The sequence below is a fragment of the Poecile atricapillus genome, chromosome 3, assembly GCF_030490865.1.
Source record: "Poecile atricapillus isolate bPoeAtr1 chromosome 3, bPoeAtr1.hap1, whole genome shotgun sequence".
In the NCBI taxonomy this organism is placed as follows: Eukaryota; Metazoa; Chordata; class Aves; order Passeriformes; family Paridae; genus Poecile; species Poecile atricapillus.
Genome location: NC_081251.1, coordinates 108,929,089 through 108,951,197, shown reverse-complemented (window position 1 = coordinate 108,951,197; position 22,109 = coordinate 108,929,089). Strand labels below are relative to the sequence as shown.

Here is a 22,109-nt window from a genome sequence, read left to right as displayed (position 1 = left end):
TCCGTCTGACAGCCGATCAGGGCAGAGAAAACTTCCACAATTGGGCTGCAAGAAACCCCCACCTTGTGGACCCCAGGGAAAACAGAAATGCTCAGGAAATCGGGCTGTGGGAGGATTCCTAGCACAGAAATGCAGTTAACCACAATCCTCCCACCACTTTTTCACCTTTTGGAGGGAGGGCGGTCTGCTCGGTCCCCATGCCCTCACAGAAAATCACAGTTACACACTTTTCCCACTGTATATTACAAGTTTAATTGGGAAAAAATACAGTCATCAAGACTTTGCTGAGAATTGGACACAGTTCCAGTGAAGTACACAGAAAGAGGTACTGTTGTAATTAGAGCAAATAACTCTATAATTGTTGAGCCAATCAAGTGTTTCAATACACTGAGATACTTTCTCAAGTGATTTAGACAACCTGTATTTAACTACTGTACCTGAAGAGAACCAACAAAACAACATCTGGGAAAGATGGAAACAGAATAATGGAGTTTAAAACTGCACTAACAATAAAAATAGCTCAGGCTTTCCTAGCAGCAATATTTCTTTCAAGCACAGGAAGATGAAGTTTTAACAACCTTTAAAAATGTATTTCAAAATACCAATGGTGTTGCAAAAAAAAATAAAAAAAAAAGAAAGGAGAGAAAAGAAAAAATAACCAAAAATTTTCAGAGTTTATCCTCTGGGTCCATGTCTTAATAAAACAAACACCAGACCAGCCCCAAAATAATGCATATGGACAAGAAAGGCATTGCAGAATCTTCTCACCCCCATTATCTTCCTGTAGTCCCTACATCACAGAGAAAATAATTTCAGACAATTCCTCTCCTTTGTGCAACCATTTTTTAACACAACCACACTGGACATTCATAAGGCTGCTCTGAGCAGCTATTTTTTGATCCTAACAAATCTATGTGCTTCTTGCACAAGTGTGTCAACATCTTCATTATCCTTCTCTTCTGAACTTGGTTCCCAGTCCGAGTCCTCATCAGTAGGTTCGCACTCTTCCTCCTCCTCATCATCTATAAAGCTGTCATTGAGGTCATATTCATTGGCTTCACCATCATTGACACTGTCTTTCTCCACAGCCCTTTTTCCTGTAGGGAAAAAAATGTCATGTATTCATGACTAATAAATGTAGAGCTCAAGATCCCTCCCAGAGCCCACATAGTTAAGTGTCTCTCCTCAAAAGAAACAATCACCTAAACAACACATCTATCTTCCAAGTAAGCCTCTAGCTATTGCTAGATGGCTACTCTGAACTTAGATTTTCTGCCTCCATCCATCCATCCATCCATCCATCCATCCATCCATCCATCCATCCATCCATCCATCATATTCTTAGTCCTTGGAAGCTGATATGACTTTTAATTCCTACTCACTTCTTTTCTAAGCTTCACATGAGAGAAGAGTGATCTGATATTGTAGATCACTCACCTCCTATGTTCTCCACTTGCCTTCAAGCTGGATAATCCGTGTTTCCCTTCTGAAGGTCATTTCCTTCAGAAATGCATTTTGACAGATGTGTTTAAGCCTTGCTCTGAACATCCTTGACACTGCTTTTCTTAAATGTCCAAAATTCCTAATTAGCCATGGCCTCTTAATATTCCAATCATGTCTTATTCTGTCCTTAAGTCACATCTCTGAGTAAAATCATGTTCATTCCTCTTCCTCTCACCCTCCCATTTTTACATTCTTACCTTATCTAGAAATAACCATTCAAAGATATTGGTTTAGCTAACTTATCTGTTGAGCAGTTGCCACCAGCTTTCATATGAAACCATGAATATATATTTTTTCTTTAGCTACAGACCACAGCTCAAATCCTAACTCTAAATTAACCATAAGCACTTCTCAGCAAACTCTTGAAACCTAAGGTCAGAGCTCCAGGCACAAACACAACCACCAGGATTTCATGTAGCCAGACTACAGCCTTTATCAGTCACACTTTTCTATGAGTGGGAATGCCCCTGTTCCAGAATTACCTTCCTTTTTATGCTTGCTGGCTTTTTGTTTAACAGACTTCAGAGGAAATGAATCAGGCCATGGTTGGGAGGACACGTTCATTTCAGGATGTTTCCTCCCAATTTGTCTCAAACCAAGACACCATGTTAGCCCATAACCAGCAGAATTTCTTAGCAGAATCATAGACTATAGTCCTTGCAGAATTAATAATGTCCTGGAGGGGTCAAAATGAAGCTGCTGAATAAAGTAAGAAGAAAATCCCCCATCTCAGACTAAGGTTATGAGAATAATGAGCCCAAGAGCTGTTATCAAAGAAAAGCCCTTTGTCACTTTCACAGCACTGAGTGGTATTTTGCAACAGAAGCAGGAATTCTGGCAAAATACTGATGACTTTCATATTCTTCCTACAAATGTGGGATGTGCATACCATGTTCTCCCTCCCCATACATCTATGCTTTGATTTTAGAAGTGAGTGATGCAGTTCCTCTTATGCCTTTCCTCTCTACTTCTTTCCACTGTAGTTTAATTCAGCCCTGCAGCCCCTAAAGCTGATGATTAAGCTCAATTCTGCCTTTTCTCTAGTAGCATATCTATAAAGATGACCTTGAAACTTTGTATGAAAATATCTCCTTAAAGTGGGCAAAAAAGGGAGCTGACTGCTCCTTCCAAAATATTTTATTTTGAAGTGAGCTGATCAGCTTGCTAGAAAACCTACATACAAGTGTGTAGGAGAATCCTGCACATTCCATGGTTACAGGGTGTTACTTATCTCAGCAGCAACAACCTAGAGAAGTCATTCACTAGTGACAATTTAAGGACAGCATAATGCTGACTTTTTTTTTCAATTCCTTCCCTACAACTATTCCCCAGTAATTTGCCTCAGATTATTTTTCAGAACATTCTCTACAGGCAGTTCTGGCAGCAATTAGACTTAAAAGCTAAACATGTTAACTGTCACGTGGAGAGCTCCCCTATTCTCTTGGCTGGTGGAATTTAAATACACTTGTAGGGAATTTAATCCTGCTGTGTCTAACGGTGCAGCTGTGCCAAATATGACAAAATAAAGGTTAATGGAGCCCTTACTGTCTGTCTGACCCTGCAGGATGTGGTATGATGGCCTCCTACCTTTTATATGAGCACTACCTTTTATAAGCTTTGCCCTCCACAGAGCTAAGTAAGCCTGTCAACAAGACATTAAACAATTTTTAAAATAGTGAATATAAACAGAACTTAATGAATTAATTCCCTTCTTCCCTGTCTGTGCAGAATATCAGTTCTTCCCCAGTTCGTTCTTGGTGAGAAGAGTTGAATTTGACAGACTGAATTTCACTTATGTGTGTAAGATGGTACAAGAGCAGCACTTCTCCCTTCAGAGTCACCCCTGCCTGACCATCAGCAGCACACACAGAACCTACTATTTGGGTAAGGAAGGTGCTCTTATGAGAGGCACAGCTACAATTTAAAACCTTCAAGAATAAATTTAGGCTTTTTTATGCACACAGCCCAGCCTGCTTCATTCTAAAATCTCCAACACTCAGTGCATGCCCCAACACTCTGTAAACACAAATTTCTACCACGGACCTCTGATCAAGATGGGGCAGGTATTTGCATCACAGGATGCACTAAAGCACACAGGTAACAAACATGCCTCAGAATATGCTGGTGCACAGATACAAGCATAGCAAATATTTGGTGACAGCCAACATGCACACAAACTTGATAAGGAAATGGTGTGGCAAAGGAATTTCTCAGTGGAAAGTTCAAAACAACCTCCTGCATTCACCCACAACAGAAATAGAGGCCACCCACAACAGAAATAGAGGCCAAAACACTTTGCCTGGAAAGCTAACTACAGCTATTTGCACTTCTATTTATTTCCTGTAGAAAGCAGATCCATTTTGAAGATTTCCTGAGGAAATTCCCAGTCACTGCTTGGTGATGTCAAAGAAGGCAAGCCAGTTCCCACTCCCACTCAAAATGCAGCAGTTCCACACCCTCCTGCCTTACTCTGGCCACTGAAAGTGAAGATTGCACAGCATCAGACTTCCAGACTGCTCTTCAAAGCTTACTTTCATTTTAGAAAGCATAGGAAGCTTCACATTTGGAAGATGAGATACAAAAGAATCCTGAAAGCAGACCTAAGCATGTTTAAAACTTGAGTCTGTGCACCTGCAACATACATAAACTTCTACACTTTGATCCTAACAAGCCCTAAAACATCAATAACTCAGGGTAAGAGTGAGTTCATCAGCACATGCAGATTATCACCTGAAAGTTATTTAAAGGTCAATGCAATGCAGAGGGAGCATCTCCACGTTGCAGGAGCAATCACTCCTTACACGGCAACCTGAACTAGCTGTGCATGAAATACTGGATTCCTTCCATCCTATTATGGCTGCTGTGTAAGGAGTGAGGATGGAACACACCATTTAGCCATATGTGTCTCTCCTTAAAATATGTTTCTTTCCTTGTCTGCTTCTAGGCAAATACAGCTATGATTATCCAGGAAGACTGGCACAAATTCAACTGAAGCACTATTACTTGCAAGAAAACAAGAAGGATTTTACTCAAATAATGACTACTTTCTCCTCAGCTAATTATTATCAAGCATCTCCAGCACAATAAAATGTTGAAAGGGCCACAGCAGACCAACTGTGTCCCAGGCTGATGTGCCCACTCATAACTTTAGAATGTACTCACCATTCCTTGAAGATCGTCGCTGTGTTCCTCTTCCAGTTACTAAAGAAAGGGAAGCTGTCAGTAAGGACAGAGAAAACCCTGACATAAAGGGTTATTCTTACAGCTGCTACAACAGAAAACTGACCTATTAAAAAAATGCTGAAATGGTTGTGCTGTACTTAAAGGTACAAAAAGCTACTCTGATGCCCCAAAAATACCGGTTTTGTCATGAATCATTCCCAAGAGATTACCCAGATAAACTTAAATTATTCTTAAAATTATTTATTATTATTCTTAAAATTATCATCCCTGCCATCTGTAGACAAATGTCATAAATTCTGTCTGACTCGGGGATTTTAAGCAGGAAATTGGAATATTTTAGGGCATTTAAATATTTTACACTACTATTTCCATAAATGTTACTCTTTCTTAATAATGTCATTGCCCTGAATCTTCAAAGTAAAATGCATTATCATGATATTTTCATAAGTGTTCTGCTCTAAACTACTGTTTATTTCATTGGGATTTCATGTGTAAAAATTCCAATCCAATACTCAAGAGAAAGCACCCCAAAAAAATAAAACCAAGATGTATCTTTTTTAATTCTTTAAGAGCAGACAAAATGTAAACAGCACATTCCCCTGTGTTTTTTTGCCAAATCAAGTTATTGGACTATAAAAAGACTATGAAGTGTTAGATTAGGAAATCAAATTCAGTTTTAGTTAAATTCCCTCCAGTCCCCAAGAAGGCCTCAAGAGAACATATATGCAAAAATCAGTTCTTACAGTAAGAAAATCACTGGTAAAAAAATCCAGCACAAAAAGATGACAGATATGGTTGCAGTATTTTGTTTAGAGTATCAGAATATTTCAAAATTGTATCATACCTGAGAATTTCTGATTTAAAAAAAAAAAATCCCAGAAAAAAGAAAATAATCCTAATACAGAGGGAGCTATAAATGCAACTTTATTCCCTAAAGGGAGAATAAAGCATTTTATTGAGATGGACTTGATGGTCCTTGTGGGTCCCTTCTAATTCAGAATTTTCTGTGATTCTGTAATATTGAACAAATTGACCCACCTGGAGGTGCACTGTGTTTGTATTCCAGCTTGTGCTGGGGGTTCTTCCTGCAAAGAAGAAAACAGTAAAAGCTTGATTCCATTGCCTTGTTCCGCATTTGTAAAGTGCAGAAATCCCTGGTATTTCATAGATAATTTTCAAGGCACAAAGGACAGTAAGGACAACAAAATTAACACAAAACCCCTTCAAATTACATCTGTTGCTTCATCAAAAGAATGATTAAATTAAAATGTTTCTGAGGAGAAGCAATCTTTAACAGCAGCCACTAGTTTCAATATGCTCCCATAGAAATGCTGTTGCCTCAAAATATATCTTCTTGTCCATTGTGATAATTATACAATCTGCTACATATGTAAAACCTAGATTCTGAAAAACAAATGGAAAACAACAATATTTTGAAGAAAATCAGCAGTGCTTAGAAGAAACAGCAGCCAGCCATAAATGGATTTTATTGCTCTGTCCTGGGGTGACATGCTGTTATCTCAATTATGCTTTGTAATAAATCAAGTACTGATTTAAAATCAGTACAAAATCCCAACAAATCCATTATCCCAAATGGACAAAATCCCAAACAAATACATTATCAAAATTTAAACTAAAAGTTCCAGATCAAGAACAACATGTAACAATAAATTGTTTATATAATAAAGAACAATTTACTGAATGTTGAAAAGAGATACAGTGTTGATTTCCAGGTCACTGAATAGTCAAGTTTTCATCCCTAATATCTGATATCATTACCAAAATAGTGATTTTTACTGTGTCAACGTCAAAAATATGCACAGACTTGGATGCTTTAAGGGTAGCAGTCTGACCACAGTAAATTGCAGAAGGCTACAGTCAAAGAATTAACATCAAGAATTAGCCATTATTCCAGTGCCATTCTGCAGCTGCAGAGGGGAACATTTTTAACCTGTAAACAAGCAAAGCCACTTTGCACACGCTTTCTCACCGATAACAAGCTGTTCCATAGGGACACTCCGGCCGGTTGTCATCGTCATCCTGAGCCACCATCTCCATGTCATAATAGTCATCATCATTAGGATGACTGAACTGCTGGAAGTGAATGGGATTCTTCCTGCAAAAGACAAACATACACCAAAACTGACTGTTCCATTACACCACGAGGAGAGGATATATAAAACTGAATCACTGACAGCTCATTTTTCTGTGGTTACATGAGGAGAAGCTTTTAATGTTTAACTTGATGCAGAATGTATGACCTGCTTTCAGGATAACAGAAGAAATTTTGTTCTAGCACCCGCTGCAACTGAGGAAATTTCCTATTTCCCACCAGCTTTAAGTTTCAGACCTCCAACAAATACACAAAAGGTTTTATGTGAATTACAAATTAGTGTGCTGACATGAAGTTGTATCATAAGACATTAACAACTCCATGTGTAGCTGAGTCACACCAGTGTTAGTGAGGACAGCACAAGACCATCATCCACAACTTCTTGCTCTACAACACTTGAATCTGAGGTAAACAAGTAGGGAACACAGATTTATGCATCACTGAAAGAACATTTCTACCACTTCTCGGCCAGAGCTTTGTACACACACCACTCAAGACTAGGCAGTCATAAACATCACTTGAAGAAGAGTTTTCTTCTTTCTAGAATTGTTGCAAGTGGAATTTGAAAGAATACAGAAAATCAAGTTCTGACTTCAGGACAAATTCATGTGATAGATCAAAACATGCTACAAAAAATTACATCAACATTAACATACAAGTAGCAAAAGCAAATCTACTTTTTCCCTATAATTTCTTAGAGACTTTTTTCTCAAGCATAATATTGAGAAGCAAGAAATGTGACATTTTTAAATAAATTATCTGCCAAAAGACATCTACAAAATACTTTAGTGATTCCCTTAATTATTCTCAGAGTACATAACCTCTAGTGTATTTGTGCAAATTATAAAAGTGAGCTGCCTGCCTCAAGCAGGAGGAATAACAACTCTCATCTACAGAGTACTTACTGCTCTGACTTGGACTTGCTGCAGCTGCATTTAGAAGCATTTAGAAGTATGAAACATGCCAAGGACGTGTGCAGCCATCTCCATACACAGCAACTTCCTCACTGATCAGAGAAACTCCTTTAAATTCACAAGTACCTCTTCTGAACTTCATAGAGGAGAGTCAATATTCATTTCAGCATTTCAACAGCACCGTAACAAAAGAGCATTTGTTACAGCTTTCACAAAATGATGACTTAAACACTGTGAGTTCTGCTGGCCATTCAGGCCTCCATTTGACATTCAAAAAATATCAGGTATTTAGTATTAATTCTTTAAATCTCCATTTGCTGGATGTCTTTCACTCAGGAAACTCCACAAGCAAGTTACAAATAAACTCTTCTATAAGCCACCTATTAAAGATCCAGTATCCTTTGGATCTGCTTACATAGGTGATAGGTTTCTTGTCCTGGTCTTTTATTGCTTCTGCAGACTGCAGAATAATTCAATGATGTTTCACTAGAAAGTACTGCAAGGTTGCAGTCTTTTATTCCATAACAAATTCTCATGAAACATCCCTTGTTGTGACAAATTCAGATTGGCTGCCTACTTCTTTCCCCATTAAAAATAAATGGGATGAAACCAAATCATTTAGAGGCCATTTGTTTTGTTTTCTTAATGCACAGAGCTAACATATTTGCTGTAATAGCACGAATTCTCAGCCACATGAAATACAATTTTTCTTCAGAAAGGGATACAGCAGCAACAGAAGTTCTTTGAAGAAGTTTTTATCCTTATTCCTACATCAAGATACACTTAGCATCATAGTTGCCAAGGAAAGAAGGACTAATAGCTGTCAATTAGCAGATTTATTGTATTTCAGGAGACACCATTTCCTTTAAAAACATCGCTTCAAGACCTACTTGGACAACACCAAACAGCCATTACTGAAGGCAAGGGGGAAAAAAAGAGAAAGAAGCACGGGAAAAAGGAGGAAGAGCAACGAAAGAGTTGTGATGTACAAGTCCTTGTCACTAGGCTTCAGGAGTCTTTCAGACAGTAGATGATGCTTCTTAAATTATACATTACCTGTGGTGCACCTCAAACATGTCCTACCTCAGATGTTCAGGAGAAACATCCCATTTTATCTCAGCTTTACCTAGCTAATTTATACTTATTCTATGTGTAGTGTAACAATAACCAGCAAAATAAAAGGAAGCAGAGAAGTGCACAGCTAATAAGCAAACACCTTCCCTTTTTTTCAGAAAAACCCTAAGGTTTCTTCATTCCTTCTTCCTTTGTTCGGGGTTTTTAAATATTTATTTCTAGACATAAGATATTTGAGTTACAGAAGCACATCTATCACACTCTAAGTTGCACTCCAAAGTTAACCGTTTCACAATAAAGCCTCAGTTCACAGGAATGTGTTAATTAATTTAATCAGTTAATTACATAAAAAATAACCAATTAAAAGACTATTTTAATAAGAAAATTTTATGACTGTTGCCTTCATAAAAACATACTGACACAGTTACTGCAGCTTTGCTTTCACAAAAGCTCTAAATTTGTGCAGTCAACACTTAATGATGTAGGAAACTATGCAAACAAAAACTATGCAAATAAAACTTTAAAACTTCTTCAGAATCAATGCAATCATCCTCAAGCAGAAATTGAGTACTGCTCAGTGAAATATTTAAGACAGTTATTCATCTATGTAGCTATCAAAAGAAACTTTAGAAACTACTCATAAAGCAAATTTAACTGACCAGTTCAGAATCCCTGATTCCTCACAATCCCATGCAGAAGACCCCTTACCATCTCATGTTCTTATGTCTTCAGCTACTGAAAGAACCTCCTAGTGAAAATGTAATGAATTACCAGCACTGCTTATAAAGCCATAGAATTCAAGCCTGAAGTTATGCCATGGCTACACATAACATGTTTGTAAGTTTTGTATTTTAATTCTGAATTAAAATATAGGAGACAGGACTCAAAAAAAGCCAGACGCAGGTCTTTAGCTGCCTGATGTACAAACCTAGAGTGAAAGGAAAAATACTTATTTTCATTAACAAACAAACAAACAAAGCGAAGTATTAGAAGAACCCACAAACAAATCAAAACATTGGTTAAGCATCCCCTGCTCTGATAATAAATCTCTCTAGGAGAGATTTACACACCCCCCAGTCAGCAAAGAACTGCACTCCAGGCTATGGCAAAAGAATTGGATTGTGGAAGAAAGATTTTGAGTTCCAGTTTCAGAGATGAGAGTTCAGGTCTACTATACCCCTTCTATGGTGGCCCTTAAAAAGGGTGGTGGTGGTGGTAGGTTTGTTTTAATTCCCAATTCTGCTAACTTCAGAAAAGCAAGCAGCAGACAAGGATATGTGACAGTATTCAGGGGGTGAGTTCCTTGACAACAGATACAGGCAGCTACAACACACACAGAGCATTTTGCCTCCTCATGCTAACAGCAGTTCCTTTGAATTTGGGCACCTCAGAAAGTGACACTGAATGAAGGTGACAAGCAGACTCATTGGGGCAAGAGGTGTGCATTGAGTTTGACTCTTTCAAAAGCACTGTTTACAAATTCATAAATTAAGAAATTGAACTATGGGTTACAAATTTACTTCCTAAATGTTTAGGACAGGCTAATAGAAATGTAGTCAAATAATTAGAACTAATATTTAGTCTTTGCCCTAACACACTTTTGCCACCATGCAGAAATAACTACTTTACTTGAATTAAAAGCAAAGACAGACTACAAAGCATGTTTCTTTTGCTGCAAGCAAATAGGGTGAGTTTCATAATTTTCCTGAAGATCAAAGTTGACATTTTTGCTTCTCCCTATTTACAAATTTCTCTGACAAAGTAAGACTGCTATTCGTTATTTCAGAACATTCTTTCCTCTTTATAAAGCAAAACTTTTCAAAAGTATTGCTACCAAATGTTTCACAATCAAGAGACCCAGGAAGAAATGTGCACACATAGACTCCTACTCCCTATTACCATAACCTAATATTTGCTTTCCTAAAGATAAGGAATATTTCATCATATCAGAGCATTAAATCTCCTTAATACCCATACAGTGCAAAACTTGACTCAGCAAAATTCAAAGTAGCTGGAGCAAACCAGAGGCTGTATTTGTACTACTGGATCAACAGAACTGTCTAATAAGACATGCTTTTGTCATATCATTAAGGGGGAAAAATGAGGTATGTCAAAGCTACATGAAAACCAACACATGATGTGCTCATGAATACAACAGCTTTACAGTTTTGATATAGAGTTATCTCAGCATCAGGCCCACCAAACATACAGGAACCCAGTCACACTTGTGCTTCTTTGGTTCCTAATCAAACTCACTGTTTTTATTATTGCTGAAGCCCCTAGGGGGAAGATAAAAAAATTCACAGGATCTGCTGTTTCCTGGATTACCCTTGTCTTTTGTATTTACAAAGTACATGGGATTATCTAGAGCTCAAAACCTTCTCCTAAATGTAGTTCACAGGTCACTGGGCATTTTCTAGGCTCAAGGGCATCTCTAGATTTCAACCTTCCCTTCAATATAACACCACAGATCTTTTCTGGGCAGAAAGAGCCAGCAGGATGCCAGGCACCCAGCACTGGTATTTTGGAACTTCTCTGGAACATTTGTATGACAAATCTTCTACCACCTCCATCTTGAAAGGATGTGAGTGGGTGAAAAAGTAGAGGAAAAACCCCAGTTATTCCTCACTTGAAGTATTTCCAACAAGTTCTAAATATGCTTTGTTCTGGTTTTAGGGGTACTGAAAGCTTAAAAAAAATTGCAGAAACACCAAGTTATAATAAAAGAAATTCTTGATTATTAACAGATGACAAATAGTAAGTATTTTAAACATTCAAATCACAAAGCAGGCAGTAACTTCAATAAACACAATAATATTTCATATAAGTCTCACCTGTTAATGAAACAAACCTACAGGGTCTGTGTTGGGCATTTGAACCTTTTACATCTCTTCTCCCTGCTCATACCATACACACAGGTCTTTTATTTCTTTTCCTTTTATATTGGACCTTTATATTTTATTTCATGCAACATTTCATCTTTTAATTTGATCAAGTACTTCATCCCTTGTTTGGGTTCTATTAGGAGTTAGGAAGACATCCCAGCTCCTCTTTTTATCCTAAAATTATGTTCACCAAGATGTTTTTCCAAATCAAAGCTTGTAACAACTTTAAAGTTTGCCCAAGCTAGTTTTAATTTTGCTTTACCTGTAACAGCCACTTCCATACATGCAAGGTGTCCTCTTACGCTCCATCTGTTTGGAGCTTTCTGAAGCATCTGCACTTCTGTCTGAATCAGAAATCTCAGTGTTGTAGTCCAGATTTGCATCAGGCTCAGGAATCCCTTCCTGGGCACCAAAATATTGGGAAGTCCTGCCCCAGTGAGCTTGTCGGCTTGTAGAACCAGTAATCTGCTCTTTGTTTTCTGTTTCCTCAATTCTGTTGTCTTTACTGGAGATATGACCTGCTCTTTTAGACCATTTGCTATGCAGCTGCCTATCATTTTTTTCCAGAGAACTTCCAGGGTTTTTTGTTCCAGTCTTGCCACTTCCTTCCATATCTCTCATGGTAGTCTCAAGAGGAAATCCAGATGTATTCTGTGGAACAAGGTTACATTTTGAAGAACCTGAAAATTTACACACCTCAGAATTAAAAGCTTTGAAGTAAAATTGCCTCATCATCCCTGCTTTCAAAATCAGTCATAGAACAGCCCAAGTTAGAAAGGACCTTGAAAGATTGCCCAGGCTTTAAAAATCTTCTACTGCACTTCTCAAACTCAAGAGCACTGCTAAACACAGCTGCTGAATGAAAACCTCAAATTCAGAAAACACAGAGAGCACACACTCTTAAATAAAAGCTTATCCAACAGCTTCCTTCCTCAGCTTCAGTTCCCTCACAACATGCCCTCTTTCTCTCACCACCTCAGTTTGTGAATAGTCCAAGGACTAGTTTAATTTACAATTAAAAGCACTGTTCCTGAAAAATTAATGGGGATTAATGGGATGAATATGTAGTAGACTATAGAAGAATGTAGACTCCTACCTAAGAATCAATTTAAATGATTAAGGAATTACTTACGAATTTAATGAATTTCTTAACAATTTAAGCACCAAGATATATGGAGTATATATGTATTTATCTATATAGAAGATACATGGCAACTCAGGATATATACCCTGAGGTTAATCCCACATTGATTCATCTTAAATGCTTCAGCTTATGACTCTCAATCGTAACAGTCACCATTAAGCAAATATTTCAGTTTTGACACAAACTGAATTTTAAATTTTGGAAAAAAATGTACATTTAAAATAAGAAATGTGTTCTTTAGAAAAGGAATAGGAGATTTACAACTGGGGAAAGAACACAGTCCTGACAACTGAGACATTACCTGGAAGCATATCTACAGTCAAGGCTGAGCTACTTTGATACATCATAGAACTACTAAAAAGTCTCTGCTTTCTAAAGATTATTATCTATGTTTTCCCTCCAGTAAATTTATAATTAGTTTACACAGGTGTGTTTGGCAGAGCTTGAAAATTAGACAGTGATTTCCCATTTGATTTTGTTCCTTTCAATGCAAGTCTCATAAAATGTTATCCAAAACCAGAGACAATTACATTTGGGCAGCAACGTGATTAAGAAAGGGCAAAGTCAGCATTAATATCAGATGATCCTGACAGAATCATATTTAGTGACTCAGCTAAGAGACAAAGACAACTCCCAAAATACAGCTCAGCAAGCTGAGACTGAAGAAACAAGCCTTCCTTTGCAAAAGAAAGCATAAATTACTGTTATTTGCCACTACCACTTGCGAGTTCTCTGCCACGGGTTTCAACCCACTGCCTGTATTGTACATAAGGAGACAGAAGGCGCACATAGATTAGGATCAGTCACACCCTGGCTGAGATCCAGGGACACCAAAATCCTCCAGAGCCCATCACTGGGACACCACGCACCTCGTGGGGCCTCGGCACCCTCTGGTGGCTGCTGCCAACTACAACAGTTCAGATATTTTTGCTTTCTTGCCTACAGAACATTTTCTCAATTGCCTCAAACACGACAGCAGGACTGTGATTTAGGCTCTGCTATCCAAATTACAGCCTTTCGGAGCTCTCTATGGTTATTACTCTTGCTTGCCCTAATACATCAGTTTTTCTGCAAAGTCCTGAAAGCAATTTTTGAACTGCACTTGAGATTAAAATGATTCATGAAATTATTAGGTGAAAATAAGTAAGGCTTCCTACTTGCAAATTGCAAAATTGAATAATTCATTATGTAGTCACTCATTTTATAACCTGGCAAAGGGAAAATAGCTCAGCAGCTGTTATTAATGCACCTAGCAGACCACTGTTATACCAAAACTACTACCTACCACTTGCTCTTCGTGCATGGTTTGTTTCAAATAATCTTCAAACCAAAACCCCAATAATTTTCAATGTCAGAAGCATTTTAAGTATTTTATCAGATCCTAGAACACACCCAGGCAATTTTAATGCCAAATATTAAAAACACCTCCCCAAGGGGTTCACTTAAAGAAAACAAGTCAGTGAAACCCTCAGTTTGCTCTCACCAGAATATGCTTTGTCCTTAGCAATGATCCTTCTCTTTTCACCACTTGCAGGATTAAGTATTAGTAAGGATTTAACTGCCTGCAAATGCAGCTGTAAATAGAGATCACAGAGACACTGGACCAGCTGGACCAAAGGGTCTGTTTACTCATTGCCACAAATCATTTTGGGTTTCAGGTTACTTTTTTCTCCCCCTTCCTCTTTTTCACTCAGATTTTGAGATGGTGGCATAAGCACACTCCTTGCTATTTTCCTTTGAAACACAGCAGCTGCTGAGCCACACACCATGCTTATCTGACCATAAACCCTCACCTACTAGAACAGCAACAGCTTGGGCAAAGCCCAGTGTTGCATTCCATCAGTAGCACAGCATCACCTATCCCCAAAGGTTCTCAGGAAAAGAAACCACATGCACCAGCCACTCCTAGGAGCAGTGCTCTGGCCCACGTGCTCCTGCCCCTTTCTGCAAAGCTCATAGTGTGGTACTTCTGTGGGACACTTGGGGCCCAAGACCCAGATCCTTTGAAGGAAATACAGAAAACCAAATCTTTGAGGATTCCATGATCCTTGCTGCAGAGCTATCCAATGGACTGGTATTTCAAAACAACAAACCACAAGCAGAACATATAGAACAAAAAGTTACGTTACAGACCCAACCTTCAACATGACATTGCCAACTACATTCTCATTTTTTGCCTTATCGTTTTGCCCTGAGCCAAAAAGTTACCTGAGATGAAGGAACAGGGATGGAAAGGCAGCTCCTTTTCCCTTGATCTTGTTCTCCACCTTCAAAATCCTCAATAGTTCCTTCAGAAGCTAATCTTTTTTTCTGTTGTACATGTATTTCTGCTTTTAATGACTCTGCATGACCTTCTCCCCGAACTTGGCCTTTTTTCTTTCTACTACCTTAAAAAAAAAAGAAAAAAATGGTACCTTTGGAACGCAACTTTTTCAGTGAAATCCTGACACTAGGAATCATTAAAGCAGAAGACTGGGCACATGATATGAGAAACAGCAGCAGTTGTGAAAAAGACTTTTTAAACAGTTCCAATAATGTTTGCATGAACCCACAGTTCCTTCAAGGTCAGGCCTTCAGATACATCTCACCCACACAGCTCCTAATCTCAGTACTGACACAATCAAAGTGTTCAGTCTTTGAAATAAATATCATGTGCATACATGTAGCAACTGTTACAGTACTGGCAGAGAAACAAACAAACCCCACTCCCCCAAAAATACAAAACAAAAGCACAAGCATAAGAATACTATCACACCAGTACAGGACTCGGCATAGCCAGTTCAAGTCCATGTAATTTTTATATAAATAAGGCAGAAGGAATGAGTCTAGATTTAGAAGAAAAGGATACTGAAACACAGATTTCCTTCTGCATCTGATAGTTTTTTCCAAACTAGCTTCTGAAGAAAAGAATAGGCAGTGTGGTGGATGGCACATGACTGAGGCGTTTAAAGCCACAGTTGCCCTCATCAGTGCACACAGACTCCTGTATTTACAACAGGAGAGAAGCAGCAAGTGCCCAGACACTGCATAACATAATATTATAACTAACATAACATAATAACATAACTCCTGTGGGGCTGCTTGGCAGTAAGGGCCAAATCCATTACAGCATCTCAGCAGAAACAGCAGCTGGAAAGAGAGTGACTAAAGCAGAGCTGCTACACACAGGGGAGCAGACACACAGTTCATACACTTGGACTGATCAGCAAAGGAAACCCAACAGTTTGTACCCAAACCACTTCACTCCTCCCCACTGAAGGGCAAACAGGTTGTGCTGTGCTGTGCTTAGCACAGGGAATGACAGGAACAGTTTCTTCTTCTCACTTCTTTAGCCCTACTGCTCCATCCATAAAAGTCCTAAGGGCAATAAATGACATGTAGAAAGTTGTCTAATGGCAGTTTTAGAAGCTCCCAGGACCAAAGTCAAACCCTGACTCTTCATGTTAGAAATGTTAAGATTGTCTTCTTGAGCTTTTGCCAATGCACAGGCACCTTGGGCATTATGTGTCCCACTGACAGTGACTGAGCACCGCCTTCTGCTGCTGTCACTGCTGATATGCAGCAGCAGAAGTCCATGACACGTCCAGCAATTTCTTTTCCCACAAGAACAGGAGGGAATGCAACACTATTTTAGCTTCATGTTGGTAAGAAACTATCAGACTGCAATAAACTGCTCCTCCTAGGAATTAACTTTGGACTAAATAACCAAGCTTGATTCAGTAATGATTAAAACACTAACATGCAACACCACCCAAACCCTTCTACCTTTAAAATGGGTGAAATTAAGAATCTAAATTTAGAAGGGCAAAACATCAGTGACTTAAGTGTGGAGAAGGCTAGAAATTAAAAAGACAGAAACTACCTAGCATTTGCATACAAAACAGGCAAGTTTATAAGAAAGGGCTCCATAACATCTAATGCTCAGCTGTGCAAACAGTTTATTATCTGGCATTAAAAACAGAAAGAACAGAAAGAAAATTAACTGATGAGAAAGGGCTCTACCACACCCACAGGACTGATGACAAAGAAGACAACAGAAGTCAGTCCTTGTCAGCTGCCCCACACACAGCATGGAAAAAGAAGTAGCAAGTTAATACTTCCTACCACCACGATTATAATTTTTAAAATTACATCAAAGCACAGAAATGCATATTGGAATGCAATTGTTACCACACTGCAAACCTACCTCCTGTCATTACAGGCTTGGAAACCTTCTGCACCAGGAGATCTCTTTCCAGCATCCAAGATGGAAGCACTCTCTTTCTTTGAATAGATTTTGACTCTTTGCTTTCATTATCATCAGAAAGAGGAACCTGAAACAACATTTACTGTTTAGTGCCTTTATCCAGGTACTGAAGAGTGGGGGGGAACTAGACCACAGTTTGTATTCAGTTATGCCCTTCAAAAGCAGTCTGGGTAACCATCTACTTTTTACATGGGGACCACTGCTCAAATATTTTACTTTTCTAGCAGCTTCCACCCACCCAGAAAAACAACATCTATAGGAATCCTCGTGCAGTAAAATCAAAACAAAACAAAACTTTTCAGGTCTTTGGAATAAATATCTAAAAAGCTACAAACTGAAAGATTCATAGAAAAGCTTTACCACCATCTTGCTCTAGTTTCCACACACAGGTATAACAGAAAGAGCAAGTTTAACAAAAGCCTATTTGTCCAAGAAAAAAAAAAACCCAAAACCCAAACAGAAAAGTCTTTATTGCATTCCTACAATTTATTTCTCCAGAAAGTAACCAGACTCTAAATATCTGTAAAAACAGTGCAAATACATCAAAGTCACATTCATTATTTACTGAAAATGGCACCATAATTTTGAATTTCCACTCCAGGGATCTCAACTACAGCAAAGGCTGACATTTCATTTGTATAGAAAACACACCACCTCCTTAACTTTCAACACATGCTTACAAATATTAAACTTCATTAAAAACTTAAGCACCCACCACAAGTCTGGAGGCAGCATCATTATTCCTCATTTTTGCAGCTCCCTGAACCTCAGAGCTGGAACATGCTGGTTCCATTAACAAAGGAATACAGGACATCTCAACAGCATCAACAGTTGGTGCTTCTCCTGCATCAGCCTCCCGGTTTTTTTCTGACAAAACAAAATCAATTTTAGCTACTCACACGCTACAGACATAAACATGCACTTTTGACTCAAACATAAAAGTTGGTCTGAAGGTTTGCCATTAACAAATGAAACTGACCATCAACATCCTCTTACATCAAATTACAGAGGAAATAAATGCACCTTCCTTCTACTTCACACCTAAAGGGTTTTGAACAAAAGACTCTCTAATAACTGCTGACCACCACTGTGGTGTTTTGGGGTTTAAGTACGTAATTTACACCGGTTGCTGCCATGACAAAACTTTGAGAAAGCTGAAATTGCATCTTAGAATTTGCTTTATAGTAAATCTGCACAACTCCCCAAAATCTGATCCTATCTTAGAAGTCAGGCAATGATTTTAATATGCAGTTTTCAGGATCAGATGCCAAATGAATCGGGCATTTCCCAGAAAGTTCTCACTACGGGATACAAGCCTGCAGCACTGAGGTGACACTAGATACTCAGGTGCTATTTTCAAAAGCCCCAGTACAGAGCCTCTACATCTAAAAAGCTTTCTAGGTTATGAAAGCAGATCCAAACTGCAACTGTTTTCCTTCAACACACTGCCTTTCCACTACTCAATTCGCCAGCACAAATTATTAGGGAAAAACCAGTCTAATTGCTGCAGTATTCCCTGCACAGAAGCACTGGGGCGTCTCTGCCAACCCTTCCAGAACTTTCTGCACTGCAGAGATGGCACACTGACCAGCTGAACTTTCTCTCTGTCGCCCCATGAAGAGAAACACCAAGGGCTAAGCTCTGCCCTCACCCCTTCAGCTCTGCAGGGACTCACAAAACCCCAGGATGGGTGAGGTTCAATGGGACCACAGTGGCTCATCCTCCCTGCTCAAGCCGGGTCACCCCAGAACACGTGGCACTGGATTGCATCCCGATGGTTCTGGAATATCTCTGCTGAGGGACCCTCCACACCCTCTCTGGGCAATCTGTCCCATGTGCAGCCGCTGCACAGTAAAGTTCTCCCTTATATTCAGTCTGTGCATCACTTTCTGCCCACTGCCTCTTGTCCTATCGTTCTGTACCAGTGGGCACAGCCTGGTCCATCCTCTTGGCACTCTTCGCTTATATAAATGAATACTCTTAGCCGTCTGTTCTCGAAGCTGAACAGATCCAGCTGTTCCATCCCTCCCTCCTACGAGGGACGCTCCACTCTCCCAACCATCCTCGTTGCCCTCCGCTGGAGCCGAGCTTTGCCCGCCCCTTCCACCCGCGGTGGATCCGGCTCGGGGTTACAGCGCTCCCCTTTAGACCCCGCGGCTGCCGACACGAACCAGCCGGCCCTGGGGGCGGGTGTCGCTACCGTGGCTCTGCAGGGCCGGGCCTGCCTCACCTCCAGGGTGCCGGAGCCGCCGGGCCGGGGCCGGAGGTGGTGCCGGGCCCGGCAGGAGCCGCCGCCGCCGCCTGATGACGCGGGGCCGCCCCGTGACGCGCGGCTTCCCCGGGCCGAGCGGCAGCGCCGCCTCCGCGCTCCCGAAAGTGCCGAGATTCGCCCCGAAATCCCGCAGCGGGCGCCCGGCGGGGACATGGCAGCAGGCGGGCAGCCGGCCCAGAGCGCGGCCGGCGGCGGCCGCCCGCACACGGAGAGGCCGCGGTGACGCCTCGCCAGGCCGAGGCCGCGGGCATGGACGCGGGGCGCGCTGCCGGCAGGGACAGCGCCCAGGCGGGGAGAGGAGGAGGAGCGGCTGACTTCGTGTCCGCCCTTCCTCCCGAGATCAGCTCCCGGATTTTCAGCGGGCTGGATGTGGAGAGCTTGTGCCACGCGTCCGTGACGTGCAAGGGCTGGCACCGCGCCATCGAGGGCAACGAGCGGCTGTGGCGGCACCACTGCCTGGCCGTGCGCGCCGTGTGCCAGCGGGAGATCGACAGCGACCGGGGGAACGGCTACTCCTGGAAGGTAAATCCGCCTCCAGCTGCACAACACCGGCAGTGACATAGACGAAGCTGCTAGGAGGGCCAATAGAAATGCGTAAGGAAATGACATCGGCGCGTCGCACCCATCCTAGGGCTGTGAGGGGACCGGCTGCGGTGACAGTGTGGCTCGGTAGAGCACCCCCGGCAGACGGACATCTGGTAAAATACACTGAGAGATAAAGCAAGGCTGTCCCTTTTCCCACCCAGGACACAACCTGTCCGGTTCGGCATTAGTCCTCCTGCTTCCCCGCACGGCCTCAGCGCTGACCATCATACACAAGTCCTAACATGGGACAAAGCCCACGCTCCCGCAGATAGGGCTGGCAGGGAGAAGATAACAGAACCCCGACAGGCAGTGTGTGCTCTCCGGTGGTATTTTGTGGAAATAGATCTGCTGGTTAGGAATGACTTCCTGAAAAATCATCCTGGATAGCGCTGTCTCAATACACCTCAAGTGACACACACATCCAGGAGGAAAAGTAACGGGGAATAGAAAAGGAAACGAGGAGCCTTTATAAACTGTTTAGAAAATCTCCCCCCACACGGCTGCTCTGAGGAGTTTGCAGCAGGTTCAGCTCCAGAACATGCTGAATGATCTGTCACTGTTGAATCCAGGCTGGAAGCTGAGGTAGATCAGGACCTGATCAGGTAGACTAGATAGCTGGTTCCACAGGTTACTCTGAGCCAGCTAGAGGGTAACCTCCCACCTTATTTTAGCTGCTGCATTTGAGAGCAGGGGGATACTGGAGGGGTGGAAAGAGAGAAGCAGCAGCAAAAGAAACAAAAGCAGCCACTGCACTCTGACATTTCAGTAAAGTTACTGCACAGCCATGAGCAGATAGTGGTTACCCTTTCAGTGAATAGATCTTGCTACAGCAATTTTCAGAACTCCCTGCACTGATTGTTTTATCTGGAGGGGATTTGAAATACAAGAAACAAACACACAAGTCTGCATTTTCTTGCCCTAGAAGGCTGGCAGAAAAGAAGAATTCAGCCAGCCTCCAAACAAAAGATAAAGGTCACAACCTAAACAGAAAGTAAAAGGTGCCTCTTTTAAGGAGTAAGATGAATTCCTGGTTTGGGGTTTTAATCTTAACCACCAAAAAACTGAGGCAGGAACAGAAAAGTTGGAAGTGGAGCATACTCTGCTTCTCAGCCCCTTCCTGGGCTTAATGTATAGATATCTAAAGGCACATTTCAAATCGTTTTTCTAGCAGTACTCTTCTAGTGCTAAACTTAGTTATATTGAATGCAGTTTAAATTGGTTCCTTTCCGAGATCTGAATATATGTTTTTCCTCCAGATTACATTGTTGAGAAACTACTGGAAAAGCAAAGTGAAGCAAGAATGGCTTAGTGGGAAATACAGTAACATTCCTTCACAATTCAGCTTGCCAGAGAAAAGCATGTATCCAATGGATGTTGACACCTGGGGAGAAATCTTGGAAGCAGAACTTGAGAGATGAGAAACCGGTGCTAATTCTTGCAACTCAAGCAACTTTTGCCAATAGCACATGCACTGTTTGGCAGTTGCAAAACTGATTTTGAATGATTTTGGACTGATAATGAATTTATGATGGAAGCTTTTCAAAAATAAACAACCATGGGTGTCTCTTTTTTTAATTGCAGTTTACTGTATTAATTTTATGTAAAATTCTAAAGATTGCTAAATATTCAGTCATAATTTATATTTATAAATTTAATGTTCTACTGCACTGTCAAAAATACGCTGATTGTAATTTCAGTTTGCACTTTTTGTTTTGAAAGAGATGATTTTTATATTAAAAAAAAAAAAAAAAACCAAAAAAAACCTCAAAGGTGTGTTTGACTTTTTGACATGAAGTGTATCATAGCAGCACATGGGAGCCCACAAAGGAAGGCTGGGGAAGGGACAAATCCAGACACTGGGAAGAAGAGGACAAGAGGTGGCCACCTCAGGATCAGCTGTACATTCCCAGTATTCATTTCAAGGGACAGACAGAATCCTCACAAGGATCTCTGAACTTGCACTCACAGAAGTGTCAGTGCTTGGCAGTGATGAACCTCTACTACCCAGCTGTGGAATTTTAGAATTAGGACTCTCAGATCCAGGACAGGGTGGAAGCAAACTGGTAACTAACAGGTTCTCAGACATTTGCTGTGCACATTAGTCTTTTGCAGGATAAGGAACAGAGCAAAGTTTAACTGCTTTAAACAAAGTAACTCAGATAACTGTCTGAGATAACACAACGTGATACA

The 22,109-nt window shown here is 40.6% G+C and overlaps 2 protein-coding genes across 2 annotated transcripts; one reads left to right on the top strand and one right to left on the bottom strand.

Moving 5' to 3' along the window:
* Positions 1-238: 238 nt before the first annotated feature.
* Positions 239-19,442, bottom strand: APLF (aprataxin and PNKP like factor). The gene is made up of 9 exons (XM_058836156.1): positions 19,293-19,442; positions 17,778-17,929; positions 17,003-17,129; positions 15,025-15,203; positions 11,935-12,323; positions 6,677-6,802; positions 5,725-5,771; positions 4,666-4,704; positions 239-1,097 (listed from the first exon to the last, which is right to left on the bottom strand). Exons 2-9 carry the CDS (start codon positions 17,874-17,876, stop codon positions 889-891), a joined length of 1,215 nt encoding a protein of 404 aa, XP_058692139.1. The 5' UTR covers positions 17,877-17,929; positions 19,293-19,442; the 3' UTR covers positions 239-888.
* FBXO48 (F-box protein 48) lies at positions 19,442-21,657 on the top strand. Its single transcript, XM_058836158.1, has 2 exons — positions 19,442-19,856; positions 21,176-21,657. The coding sequence occupies exons 1-2, from the start codon at positions 19,584-19,586 to the stop codon at positions 21,335-21,337; spliced, it is 435 nt and encodes a 144-aa protein (XP_058692141.1). The 5' UTR covers positions 19,442-19,583; the 3' UTR covers positions 21,338-21,657.
* Positions 21,658-22,109: the final 452 nt, after the last annotated feature.